Here is a 14,120-nt window from a genome sequence, read left to right as displayed (position 1 = left end):
AAGGACTATTAGTTAAACGGACAGAAACTGCAGAAAGCTGCAACACAAAAGGGATGGTGGTGCGGGGGGGGGGGGGCGCGAATGGGGAGAACATGTACTTGAAACACAGAAAGCTAACACACACAGGGGCAGCAAGAAATCAGGAAGGCTAGAATGTTGGCCTTTACGTTGAAGTATAACAGTAGGAAAGTCCTACTGCATTGTACAAGGTGCTGGTAAGACCACATCTGGAGTATTGTGAGCAGTTTTGGTCCCTTATTTAAGAAAAGATATAAGTTCATTGAAGGCGCTTCCGAGAATGTTCGCTAGGATGATCCTGATGCGGAGGGATTAGCTTCTGAGCCAAGGCTAAACAGGTTGGGCCTCTACTCACTGGAGTTAGAAGATTGAGAGGTGGTGATCTCATTGAGACATACAGGATTCTTAAGGAGCTTGACAGGATAAATACTGAGAGGATATTTCTCCTTGTGGGAGGGTCTAGCGCCAGACGGCATAGTCTCAGAATAAAAAGGCGGACAACTTAGTGAGATGAGGAATTTCTTCTCTCAGAGGGTTGAGTGTTTTTGGAACTCCTTGCCAAAGGGAGCTGTGGGGGCAGAGCACTTGCGTACTGAGACAGAGATTTTTGATCAGTCACGGAATCACCGACTATGGGAAATAAACAGGAAAGAGGATACGAGCGATATCAGATCGGCCACGATCCAACTGAATAGTGCAACAGGTCTGACTGAGGGCCTGGGTGACCTACTCCTGTTCTTCCCTCTTATTGAATTATGAAAAAGGGGGCAGTACAGAAATAAAAAAACACTCCCTGCACCCCCCCCCCCCACCCCCCCCCCCACCCACCACCCAGCCAAGCCCCACCACCAGCACCAGCACAGGCCACAATACAGCTTTGAAAGACCATGCAAGTGCAGTTATACAAAACCGCTTAAAGGGATCATGCACTTAATGGAACCACATGCACACTTTAAAAAGTTGCTTAAAAAGCTATATGAATTCAACTGGTCAGATAATTACAGTTCAGATGCAACAAAATGCACATTACCCTAAAACCATGAGAGATTTATATCTTATTAGTGATGCCTGAGAGGATTTGGAGAGCTGTAAAGTGATTAGTTATATACTGTAGAACTGTTAGCTAATGTTTACAACATGTAGACCAATGAGAAGCACATTTGTGAAGGATTAACTCTGGAACTGCACTAAACAATTATCTTTGGAGGCTGCAGTGTAACGAGTCCAAATTCATCTCCAAAAACAAAACAAAGGGGAGATATCCTCACCAAATTTGGGCTTCCTCGTCATCATTTGCCCCTACAATGCGCCACTTCCACCTAACGAGTCCCTCACCTTGTTGATAAGGTGTGTTAAAAATAAGTAGGCCTATCCCAGGACAGCTGCAACCAATTGTGACAACTTTTCCTTCGGGAAAGAAACCAGTCAAATGTCATCTTTCCTCAAATTAATGAGGCAGGAGTGTTAACTACTGAGTCACCATGTTGCCCACAAACCACTCCACTTAAGACGGAGAAAAAAAATGAAAGCGAAACAAATTGCAAAGCCAAAGTGCAAAAGGGAAACATTTGCAACTTTTAAAATGGATAAACTTTTGTCGGTACAACGGTTAAAACACCCACTTATCCTGAGAAAGACTTGCGTTTCCAGAGCGCTGAACACAGCAGCCAACAGCGTGAAGGCTCTGCAAGCTGAGGAGTAGCACTTTGGAGGGAAATTTCCCACAGCAACGACAGGGTGACAGAAATAGCCTCCTAATGTATTTTTCCAAAGAACTACAGGCAACCTGAGGAAAATTTATTTTACATATCAAGTGGTTCGGATCTGACATGCACTTCCTGAGATTATGATGGAGGCAACTCGATTGTGGCCGAACGGAGTTAATTGATTCATTTTCCTACGAGAAAAATATTTCCACAGCTGTGGGAAGGCAACTCAGAGGCACTTATGTTTTTAAAATAATCCATTCACGATATGAATGTCACTGTTTGGGTCAGAATTTATTCCCTATCCATGGCTGTCCTTGAGAAGGTCATGGTGAGCTGCCTTCTTGACCTGCTGTGGTCCATGTGATGTAGAAAAAACCCATGATACCCTTAGGGAAGGAATTCCAGAATTTTGCCCAGCAACACTGAAGGAATGGCGGTACAATTCCAAATCAGGATGGTGGAGTTGCTCGGAGGGGAACCTACAGATGGTGGCGTTCCCATGTATCTGCTGCTCCTGTCCTTCTAGATGGAAGTACTCATGGGTTTGGAAGGTGCTACCTAAGGATCTTCATTGAATTTCTGCAGTGCATCTTCTAGATAGCAACAGCAGTGTGTACTAAGTGTCAGGTGGTGGTGGTGGGAGGGGATACTTGAGGATGTAGTGCCAATTAAGTAGGTTGCTTTTTCCCGGATGGGATGTGGAAAGCTGTTGGACCTGCATCCATCCAGACAAGTGAGGAGCATTCCATAAAACTCCTGATTTGGGCCTTGTAGGTAGTGGACAGGTTTGGGGAGTCAGGAGGTGAGTTACTTACCACAATATTCCTAGCCTCCAACTTGTTCTTGTGCCAAATTAATGGTCACTGGTAACTCCCAGAAGGTTGGTAACAGGGAGAGCTTGTAGACAGCTGACACAGACATGAAGCGCCAAACAGCCTCCCATGTGCTGTAATCATTCTATTAATCGCACATGCTGAAGTAAATAATGCTGAGTGAGCCCTCACTTTAAAGTCTTAAGCTATGTTTCAGAAAAATGTAATTGTGTGAAATTAAACAAGCCAGATATTTCCAGTGAAATCAAGTTAAAGCTGCTGCTCCTGTATCTGTCACTCATCACTAGAGACTGTACTCTCATTGAAGTTTGAGGTAAGGGAAGTGGGAGCTGGAGGAGGGTCAGCGAGAGGAATGACGGACAAGAGAGGGGTCAGGGTGAGCGGAGGGTCAATACACAGCAAAGACCATTCCAAAAGGTCACTGCTTGGATCACGTGGCCCAATGTCACATTGTGCACAATGACTTTAAAACTCTGTCTTGCAAACCAATACTACAGTACAGTATTGGCAAACAGGGTACTTCCTGTATCCTACCAGCCCCTTCTCCATCTTGTACTTACTCAGCTTCCTGTTTGAGGGATCTCACTGTTCACCATGATCAGTCCTGGGACAGCAAACTCCACATTCACAGTGCATAACTGAAGGAGGAATTCAGGTGAAGTTCTTGTGGGATTCATTAATGACCACCTTCTATTTCTGGCCCCCTCGTTTTTAAATGTCTCCTCCATGAAACAGAGGTGGCACATGACACAGGCAACAAGGGGCAGGTCAGCAAGGACAGGGTGGGGTGGGGAGAGTTGACCGACCGCAGGAGGGATGGAGGGATCTGATGGAGGACACAGGGCTGAAAACTGGCCGGGTGCTCGTTATGAGGGGAAGTCCACAAAGACAGACAGGGCACAATGTCTACAGCTCCTGTGGAGACAGGGACATTTAGAAAAAGGTGCACGTAAGATTTTTACCTCCAGGCAAGCTTCCCAAGGGTGGGAATTAGATCTCTAGCAAGGCACTCAGTTAGAGGGCTGTTAGGAATGGGAAAATGCTAACCCGTGGCACACACATTCCTTACAAAACAAAAACGTGCAAACTGCGATAACAAGGTTTAGAGCTGGAACAACACAGCAGGCAAGCTGACATTTCAGGTCTGGATCCTTCTGAAACATCAGCATTTCTGCTCCTCTGATGCTGCTTGGCCCGCTATGTTCATTCAGCTCTACACCTTGTTATCTCAGACTCCAGCAATCGGCAGTTCCTACAATCCCCAACATGCAAATGGATTTATTTTTCAAAATCATTAGCAACCTGTGAGCTCAGAAACATTACAGGTTACGACAATGCTGCAGGGCTATTTCAGAGGACAGAGGACAGTCTCCAATGTGACCTTCTGGCTGAAGAATTTCCCCATCAGCTAACTAGACTTGTATAGCACTATAATAATTAAATAAAAATAAAAAACTTTTGATTGTGATTCTACATTAAAGTAACAACTTCCCCCAGCAGCAAATGTATCAAATAAACTTGCAAACTGAGTTAGTGACAGTGAGCATTTACAGTAAAGGGAGAGATAGGGACTAAACTATTAAGTGGTATAATGTTTCAATTTTTGGGCTGAACTGAATAAAGCACATAAAAAACCTTTAGTTTTTAAGAATTGGAAATCATGCTAAGGAACTCTCAAGATAGTCACTGTACAAGAGATTTTCCTTGAGCAAATTAAAGTCAACAGCAATAAATTGTGAATTATGGTGCCAAAAAAAATGCCATTTCTTCTTTTCCATTAAGTAGGCAGTGTACATTTTGCATGAACTAATTTATCTCTGGTCAGAAGGGAAGTCAAGTACAGATACAATACTCAAGAGCGGAGGTAAATTCAACCTTGTATTGAGACACCAAAATGTCACAGGCCAAACATCAAAGATTGAGCTGCACAACTGATTGCATGTGCAATGTGGAATTCAACTACAGCTGGTCATATTCTTAGACACTTCATTCACTATTTAATCAAGGGCTTGGCCTGTTCATTTTTAAGGGAATTTTTGTTGAGAATATTCCATATTTAGCAACTGGTTGGAGTCATACCTGGTACAAAATGAAGGAGGTTGTGTTAGCTGGAGATCAGTCACCTCTAGGGGCTCCAGGGCAATCCCGGCAGAGTTCCTCATGATAGTGTCCTAGGCCCAAACTGTTTCAGCTATTTCAATGACCTACCTTCTATCACACGGTCAGAAATGGGCATGTTTGTAGACGAATGCATGGGGCTTGGTGTCATTTGCAATTCCTCAAATAATGAAGCAGTCCACGTCCAAATGCAAAAAGGTCTAGATGATATCCAGGTTTGGGCTGGCAATTGGCAAGTAGCATCCATAGGACACAAATGTGAGACAGACAGTCATTTTAACAATTACCCCATGACATTGTCACTGCTTGAGCTCCCCCATTGGTGTCCTGGGGATTACCATTCATCCAGTTCAGTTTCTGCTCAGCCATTCAAACACAGCAGCTACCAGTGCAAGTCAAAAGCTAGGAATGCTGCAGTAAGCAGCTCCTGTTACACAAAACCTGTCCACCATCTACAAGTCAGGAGTGTGATGGAATACGCCCCACTTTCCTGGATGTTGCAGCTCCGACAGCACCCGCGAGGCCTGACACCATCCAGGATAAAGTAGACCGCCTGATTGGCGCCACGTCCACATGCATCCACTCCCTTCGAAACTGATGCTCAGTAGCATCAGTAACTGTGTACCATATAAAAGATGCATCAATTCACCAAGGCTACTTAGATAGCACCTTCCAAACTCTGACTTCCATTTAGAAGGGCAAGGACAGCAGATACATGGGAACACCGCCACCTGCAAGTTCCCCTCTAAGCCACTCACCATCCAGACTTGGAAAGATCGCTGTCCCTTCAGTGTCACTGAGTCAAAACGCTGGAATTGTCCCCAGAAATCCAGTGGGTCTACCTACACCAAATGGAATGCAGCTGATAGCTGGTAGCAAATGGTAGCTCACTACCACCTTCAAAGGGCAATTAGGAATGCTGACCCAAGCAGCAATACCTACATCCTATGAATTAGGCATTTCAAAAGAACTTATAAAGTATGTACATTGGAGAGGGAGAGGAAAGATCAGTGGAGTGGAGTGAACCAAACATGTATTGGATTTTCTGCCCAGTACAACCACTGTTCTCCAGTTTGTGTTTCCATGGAGTGAAATTCCACGTTGGGGCAGAGGCTCTGAAAACGTAACCCACAGAACAGCAGCACCGAGTGTGGAGATAAAAGGCTGACTGTTGTTGGCGTGGATTAATTAAGGCCAGTTTGGACACATTTGTTAAAGGCAGATCATGTTTAATGAAATTTTGTCCTTCTTATCATGAGGTACCAGACAATTGGTGAAGGCAGTGTGGTTGACATGGGTGCACATGGGCCTTATCAAATGCCTTTTGAAGTGCCAAGTAACAGGTTTGCCAAAGTTAAAGCCCATGGAATAAAAGGGCAGCACAGGCCCAAAGCTGACCGGGAGACAGAAAAGAGCAAAGGTGAAGAATTGTTTAAGGGAACCCCACTGTGTACCAGGGTGGGGGTTGGGGGGTGGTGCGTACATGAACCACTTCTTTTCCATGTTCATGTCTTGGACTTGACTGTGCAGGACATATTTCAACAAAAAAAACTGGAAAAAGGCATAAACAATATTGTGAACTGCAAGTGTCAGCCTGGATTGAAGCAAGTCAAATGAAGCACAAGCCAACACTTTCATTTGTTAGACAGAGAGTTTATTGACCACTCAGTCTTACAGCTGCATTCATTTCCCCTCACATTACAGGTGCTCCCTACATAGCTGTACTCGGACAATTCATAACCATTGCCCATTTCTTTGTAATGATCTTAAAAAGGCATTAACAAAGAGTATTATTACCATGATAGTAACAGAGAGGACAACGGTAATAACTTCAAGAGGACATGGTTGGTCTGGTGAAAGGAAGCTCATGTGGCAGATGAAATCTCATGCAGAGCTGCAAGTTAGAATGAGGTCCGGGAAAATAAAAGGGGTACAGTTCTCAGCAGATGCAGGAGTCAAGAGTGTTTCAGCAGAATTTGTTGAAGGGGGAAAGGGCAGATTGAGAAAAGTAGTTTAAAAAGATATACAAAACCTACACTTTATCAACAGGTGATGTCGGGGAAAACAAAGATGTTGAACCTTTATGAGTTCAGCCTTAATTGTGTCCTCCTCAGGGCTACTGGAAGGACTTAAAACCATGGGACAGGGTGCAGAAAAGACTGATGAAAATGGTTGCAGGGTGACTGCAGGGATACGTTGAAGAATCTAGGGCCCCTTTTGATCCCCAGTGAGAAAAAGCATGAGGTCAAGTTGAGATTTGACAGAGGAATGCAAAAATCATTCGTGGTAAGTATGGAGTGGATAGGAAGAAAGAGTTTTCATTGGCAGAGGGGTTGAGTATTGGGGTAATGATTTGGCGGTAACACGAGAAGGTTCACCAGGCTGATAATGGGGATGCCGAGTGTGTCAGATGAGGAGAGTCTGATTCCAGGGGGCCTGAATTTACTCAGGTTTACAAGGATGATCTGATTGAAACTATAATCTTTTAAACAGGACTGGAGAGACTAGATGCAGGGAGGATGCATGATGTTTCCCCCTGGTTTGGGGGCGGGAGTCGAGTATGAAGGAACAGTCCCAGGATATGGGGTAGCCCATTTAGGATGGAGATGAGGAGGATTTGGTCAAACCACAGGGTGGTTAAACCTGTGGAATTCACAGCTACAGAAAGCTGTGGAGGCCAAGTCACCGAATGTATTTCGGAAAGCGATGAGTTTTAAGATTTAAAAGGCAATGGGAGAAAGCAGAAAAAAGTGACATTGAGACAGAGGTTCAGCCACAATCATGCTGAATGGCAGAGAAAATTTGACAGGCTGAATGGCCCAAACTAGGTTGCGTTTCTAGGAGGGAGAACGGTTGTGCGTGCGATTTGCACTGCTGAGGGAGTAGTGGAGGTAGGTTCCATAGCGGCTTTTGGAAGAGAATGATAATTTTGTTTTGAAGAGAAATAAACTGCCAACCCCTACAGGTTTAAGGGCAGGGGAATGAGGTTTGCAGAGAGTCTCTTGCAGTGGGCCTGATAGGCCAATGTTTGTCCTTCAAATGTTGCGCTGCTCTGTCAGTATATGATATCATTCCTATTAAAATAACACAGCAGTCATAATGGAAAAAAAGACAGACTCCTGCTTTGACTAAGCAGGGCAAAGTGTCCTCTAGACTCGCTGAAGACCCATACATTTCTGCTCCTGTCTGGTTCTGGAGCCTGTTAATTACATATCTCCATTACAGAATTCACAGTCTGAGACAGTGACCCCCTCAAACTTCTTTTGCCTGATGACAACATAAATCTTCAAGCCTTTTCTCATGAGCTGTTTAAAACACAGTAACATTCTTATTTGTAATACTACTCACACGCAGTCAATATATCATTTATAAATATATTAAATATAATCAGAATAGGAGGAAAGATAACAAATATCCTACTTATACAGCAATCTGACTAAAATTTACAACTACATTGTTACAATGAGCAAGGCAAAACTGAGAATGCAATTCACAACACTGTTGACAAAAATAAAACCAGTAGTCATGACAATGGGAAAGGAGCTTTGTTGACTGCAATTTCATACTTTTTCTTTAGCAGGGTAACTTTCGCTTGCTTGTTGAACTCCCACATTTCTCCGGTCTTCACCATGTGTCTCCGGAACTGTTGTGAAAATCTAGTAACAGTGTTGAATGACTGGTTGCACACATTTTGCTTTCTTCTTTCAAAAACAAAGCCCACTCTTTCTATCTCAGATTCAGTGCTTCCATGCAAGATACATCTGACCCTTATCAGTTCAGGAGCAGAAGCTGTTTTCTGGCTCTGGCTGACGCAATTGCAACTTCAACTCCCTGCTCCCATCTCCCCTTCAATAACCGTTTGACTTACTGGTTACTCAAGATTCTATTCCACTCCACCCTCGTGACCTGCCCCTTATCACTCTCTGGAAAAAGACAGACCATATTCCAGGAACTTCTGCAGCTCAAAAAAAATTCTTTGTCCCGATCTCAAATGGCAGACTGCTTTGAAAACATGCCTCTCATTCTAATCTCTCCCACAAGGGGAGACATGCTCTCAATGTCCACCCATCCAGCCCCTCTGAATCTCTTAAGTCTCAAAAAGGATTGCTTCTCACTTATCTAAACTGCAACAGATACAGGCCCAACTTTTCTTCATTAGGATATTCTCTGACCCCAGATTGAATGTATATTATCTGCCAGTTCATCAATAACATTAATTTATAAAAGGAACTCTCACCCAGAAAAATACCCCAGGGAACTCTATAACGTAAATATTCTAAGACTGCAGACCCTCGGGGAAGACGACTAAACATTAGGTCAGCCAGGGATGTATTCATTTAGGGGTGCAGCTGTCACTGGCAAGGCCAGAATTTATATTCAAACCCTAATTGCCCTAATGCCACCCCTCGGTACATAATCAAGTGACTCTCTGGGCCAATTCAGAGGGCAATAAAAAGACTTCACCACTTTGCTGTGGGGCTGGAGTCGCACATAGGCCAGATGGGGCGAGAATGGCTGATGGAAGCGTATTTGAAGGTTATGGGAGGAAATGGTAGGAAAGTGAAGTTCAGCATTACCAGGTCAGCCATATTCTCAGCAAGTGGTGGAGCAGGCTTGAAGGGCTGAAGGTCTACTTCTGCTCCTATGCCTTCCCTAAATGACATCGGTGGTCATTATTTCGAAACGAAGGCAGGCAATGGTGTAGTGTTAATGCCACCGGACAAGCAAACCAAAAACATTGTTCTCAAGTCCAGGGCATCATATGGTAGATGCCAAGGCAGATGGAAAGTGAATTCAATGGAATCTGGAATAAAGAAATGGCCACTAAACCATTGCTGATTGTCAGAAAAGCCCATCTGGTTCAATAGTGTCCTTTAGGGAAGGAAGCTGAATGAATAAACTAACGTAACGTTTATAAAGAAACGTAACTGGAATATAAAATTTCCCAGGTGCTGCAGGGTATTTGAGCTCGTGTATCCAGTTCAGTCAACTGGAAGAGGATCTCAAAAAGGTGCCAAATTGGTAATATATAATACATTGTGTATTCTAAACATTTAGTCAACCTTTCACTTCTGATGAGCTCATGTTCAGTTTAGGCTTGATGAGCTGAAAGGGTGCATTCTCATCACAGCTTTTAGAGTCCAACTCATGGTCTTGGTTTTGAAAAGTGATTGCACAGTAAACACGTTTAAAGTTTCAATGGCTTCGGTTGAAACTATGTAATCACAGAGGCACACCCCCCCGTTTTAAGTCTCTTCTGTGCAGGTGTTGTAATGACCACTCATAGATGCCAAGATACCATTGTCAGTGTCTTACTTCACACTTTTGGGTCCAGCATTGCATGGTGTTATCCAACGTTAATAATAAAAAAAAAGGCCTGCAGGAGGACTATAAACTTAAGGAGGATAGTTTCAGCAGCAAAACTGTAGTTTGGATCCACACACAATGGAGTTTTAGAAGAATGAGAGATGACTTAATTAGCGGGTTTCACAAGGTCGCTGTGGAGAGACTGGTTCCCCTTGGGACAGAGGACATCATCTCAGAATAAGGCATCGCCCATTTAAGAGATGTGAATACATTTTTTCTCTCAGAGTGTAGTAAATTTATAAAATTCTTTATCACACAGTTGGTTTTTGAGGCTGGATGACTGAGTGTACTCAAGACTGAGGTAGAACGCCTTTTAAAATAAAATCAGTTAGGGAATGAGGGGTAATGAGAAAAGGCAGGAAAGTGGAGAGAAGGGTTATGAAATCAGCCACGATGTCAACGAATGGAGGAAGAGACTTGGTGGGCCAAACGGCCTACTTCTGCTCCTAAATCTTATGGTCATAAAATTAAAAGTAGCTATCAATTCAAAGAAATGCCTTTCACCTTCCTCATTACTATTAGAGTCTAATTAGCTCAAATCTAATCTGCCCACTCAACAGTGCCATGTGTTCAGGAAGTGGGCGAGGTTAAATAACGAGTGGAAGCCTCCTGCAACGATGATCTTTTGTTGCCAATGTGTCACACATCAGTCTGAATCACAAGGTGTTGTTGGTTTAAGTCCCACTCCGGTGACATCAAGACAATAAGCAGAGAGGAGTTGGCATTTTTTTTTAAAAAAAAGGTAATTAAGAGGTTCTCTGTTCTTTCAAAGGTGGGTGCAAAAGATGCAAATGGCACTACTTCAAAAAAGGAGCAGGTCCTGGCATCTAGGCCGATAGTTCTCCCCTCAACCAAACCTACAATGGCAGATTATTCTGTCGCTATTTTCCTCCTGTCTACAGGAGCTTGCTGTGCCCAAACTTCGCTGCCACATTTCCTGCAGAGGCTACACTTTGAAATCCTGGAAAGTGGGTGTTTAAAAAAGGTACATAACTCTCAAGTCTTTGCTTCCCTTTTATTGCACGAGTCGGGCCCACTGTTTCAGGTGGCAGGAGAACACTGCAAAATGGCTGGCATCAAAAAAAATCCCAAATGCAAAAATCTGTCTTTAAGTTATCACTCACTGCTAACTAAATGCACTTTCACACTTTAAATGCAACACGGGCTGTCTGAGAAAACAACATGCCAGAGAGGCTGTGACCTGTTCTTTGAAGGTCAGAGGCATGGCACATTGCTGAGGTTACACCTGCTCCCAACTAAGTTACAGCTTTACTTTAAAAATTCATTCATGGGATGTGGGCATCACTGGCTGGGTCACATTTATTTCCCATTCCACATCCCCCCATAGCCCAGGGGGCAGTTAAGAGTCAACCACGTTGCTGTATCACACGTAGACCTGACCCGACTAAGGAGTTTCATAACCTAAAAAGGGCATTAGTGAACCAGATGGGTTTTCCCCTCCAACAATCAGCAACAGAATCACGGTCATCATTAGGCACTTAATACCTGTTTTTTTGCTGAATTCAATTTATCAGGATTCCACCATTTGTCACGGCAGGATTCAGACTCAGGTCCCCAGAACACTGCCTGGGTCTCTGGATTAATAATCCAGCGATAATACCTCTGGGCCATCGCCCCAGTGTTCATGTGAAACCGTCTCCCAACTGGCAAGAAACTTGTACCCACACCACTCCCGTTAAAACACCACCCCTTCAATGCCCCACCCTCAGCAAAGGCACAAGTAGTTTTGAGTTGGGGGGGGGAAAAAGGGTAAATTTCCAAAGTCAAATCCCTCACTTCTTTGCAGCATCATGTTATCATAACTTCTGGTGCAAAGTACGATCCCACCCGTTAAAATTTCAGAACCTGTTGCAGCCATATTGACTTTCAGGGCTCAAGTCCACTTGGAAATTTTTTTTGTGCGTGTAGTATCTGGGCACTTTCCTTCATTTTCCAGCTGACAGCAACTTAAAAAGAACTGAACCCGGTGTACTACTAGCTCCCATTGACATTTGTTTTCTCTTTGTTAACTTTTTCTTTGATTGGAAGCCAAGTTGCTTACTCCCGTGTACCAGGTTACAGTGGAGGTCAGGTTGAGGCCAGCTCTGTAAACAGTATTGCAGAATGTTTAAGGCTCTTTATTACAGTCGAGTTAAATACTGAAAATACTGAGGAGCAGGAAGCCCCCCTGGAGACACGTGTTTTAAAATCTCGAGAATGATCGTGAGACCTTCGTCTACATCCTCTCGACTCAGTCTCACATTGAAAGCCTAAACAAGAAGCGTTAGGTTGCATAAAGAAAAAAAACAGCCTTTGTCTGAAGGTCAGAGGTGTGCCAGCAACATTTTTTTTGGTAAGAAAACTGCAGCCAGGTCTGCAGGTATTTAAAATACGCATTTCAACAACTGGGAGAAGATGATGACACCGATTTAACGGCACATTTTAATTTTCATGTGGTGGGGATAAATGTTGCAAAAAAACCCTTAACATTCGCCATTTTATCTCAAGATATACTCTTAGATTCAGATCTTTGAAAGTGCTGGAAATTTTGCACCATCCTCCCTCTCTCCAGCATTTGGAATAGTCAAACACATTACAAAATGCACCAGGCTTGCTTCACTAGTGAAACCCAGCCGAATGTCTAATTCCGTCCGAGGCTACAGTTTCCATTCATTGTATTACAACACGTGGACGCGACTGAACCAGGGTGGGAATTAGACATAAATTAGAAAACGTACACAAACAACGTTATTCTTTTCCCTCTTAACCCCCTTCACCCACCCACCCCAAAAGTGGTAAAACATTCCTGTAAACGTGAAATAATTCCGGGCACTGGAAATCATAAACTGTGACAATATCATGTTTAATTTAACCAGCTGGCAAGCAAGGCGGAGAGACACGTACAAGAAGCGGTTCAGTTAAACAGTGGGGCTATTTATAAAAAAAATACGGTAATCAGGTTCATTTTGGAGATATTAACACTCCCACACATGCCATTTTTTAATTAAAAAATTAAACAAAGGACTATTACTAATTGTGAGATTTATTTCCCCGAATGAAGGAACCAGACAATGAACAGCATTTCTTCTGCCTTTTTAAACGGGAATATGACTGAGAATTAAATATTTTAAACAGAAATAAACAAGCACACGAGAGCTAAAATTTAATAACGGTGGCGGGGTTTCAGTTTTAGATGTGAGGCGTTGTCTCTGCAATGAAACGGTCTAGGATCAATGAGTGTTTAAATGATTGGAAGGCTCACTCACTCCTTCCAAAGCTTCATCCAGAGGGATTAAAAAAAATAAAACATTCCCAACTCACCTCCTCCGTGCATTTGACACAAGTAGGGAAAACGCCACACGTTGCCCAGTCCCACTGCAAAGGAGATGCAGGCGAATACAAACTGTAAGGGATTGTCCCATGATGGTCTCACTTCCTCCATGTCGATACTGCACTATTGCCTCTGTGAGCTTCCCGTCAGCTGTCTTAAAAGCTACTGGGGTCAGTACAAACTTGTGAAAAGGACAACCTCCAGGAATTTATCACTGGCCGGAGAGGAGGGAAAAAAACAAATCAGCTGTTTAATTTTTAATCTTATTAACCATGACAACTGTAAAACAATTCGGGGAGGGGGGGGCAGAGTCTCTCTCTCTGCACACCAATTACTCAGGGACAGTGAGGACAAAGCAAAATTTCCTTGAGGGTTACCTCCTGGTAGTGATGGAGCTGTGGAAGGGGGACGCAGTTTCTGAGCGGGGGAAACTGAATGTAGCGGTCGAAGCGTGCAGTTACATTTGGTAATGCGTCACAAAATGGTGCTGACCCAATACCGTTTCTGCCAAGATTTGATGTAACTGTGGCCAATGAATGTATTCATTTGTGAGTGTATGGCACAGGCAGGTAGATGTTCCGATGAACTGTACTGTAGGCCTTATGGTTTCATGGAATTTGGTTACAAGTTTGCAGCCTTGGTCTGACAAAAAGGGCTACAATGAACCAGATTTAATCCGCTGGTAATTGCGCCAGTCGTGTTCGTTAGGAGCTAGGGCAGTAATCCTGCGCTTTTATTACATCC

The 14,120-nt window shown here is 43.5% G+C and overlaps 1 protein-coding gene across 2 annotated transcripts in view; it reads right to left on the bottom strand.

Moving 5' to 3' along the window:
• Positions 1–13,852, bottom strand: part of LOC125467431 (sodium- and chloride-dependent transporter XTRP3A-like) — a 54,788-nt gene extending 40,936 nt beyond the window's left edge. Inside the window, exons 1-2 of one of the 2 annotated variants that reach the window (XM_048563267.2) lie at positions 13,754–13,852; positions 13,367–13,590 (exon numbers count right to left, since the gene is read on the bottom strand). In XM_048563267.2, coding sequence (XP_048419224.1) covers positions 13,367–13,487 — 121 coding nt within the window. In that variant the 5' untranslated portion in view covers positions 13,488–13,590; positions 13,754–13,852. The remainder of the gene's footprint in view (positions 1–13,366; positions 13,591–13,753) is intronic. The other variant, XM_048563250.2, reaches the window with a different exon arrangement.
• Positions 13,853–14,120: the final 268 nt, after the last annotated feature.

Source organism: Stegostoma tigrinum, chromosome 2 (assembly GCF_030684315.1).
Source record: "Stegostoma tigrinum isolate sSteTig4 chromosome 2, sSteTig4.hap1, whole genome shotgun sequence".
Lineage (NCBI taxonomy): Eukaryota > Metazoa > Chordata > Chondrichthyes > Orectolobiformes > Stegostomatidae > Stegostoma > Stegostoma tigrinum.
Note: the sequence above shows the minus strand (reverse complement) of the source record. Positions and strands in the feature narration are given on the sequence as shown.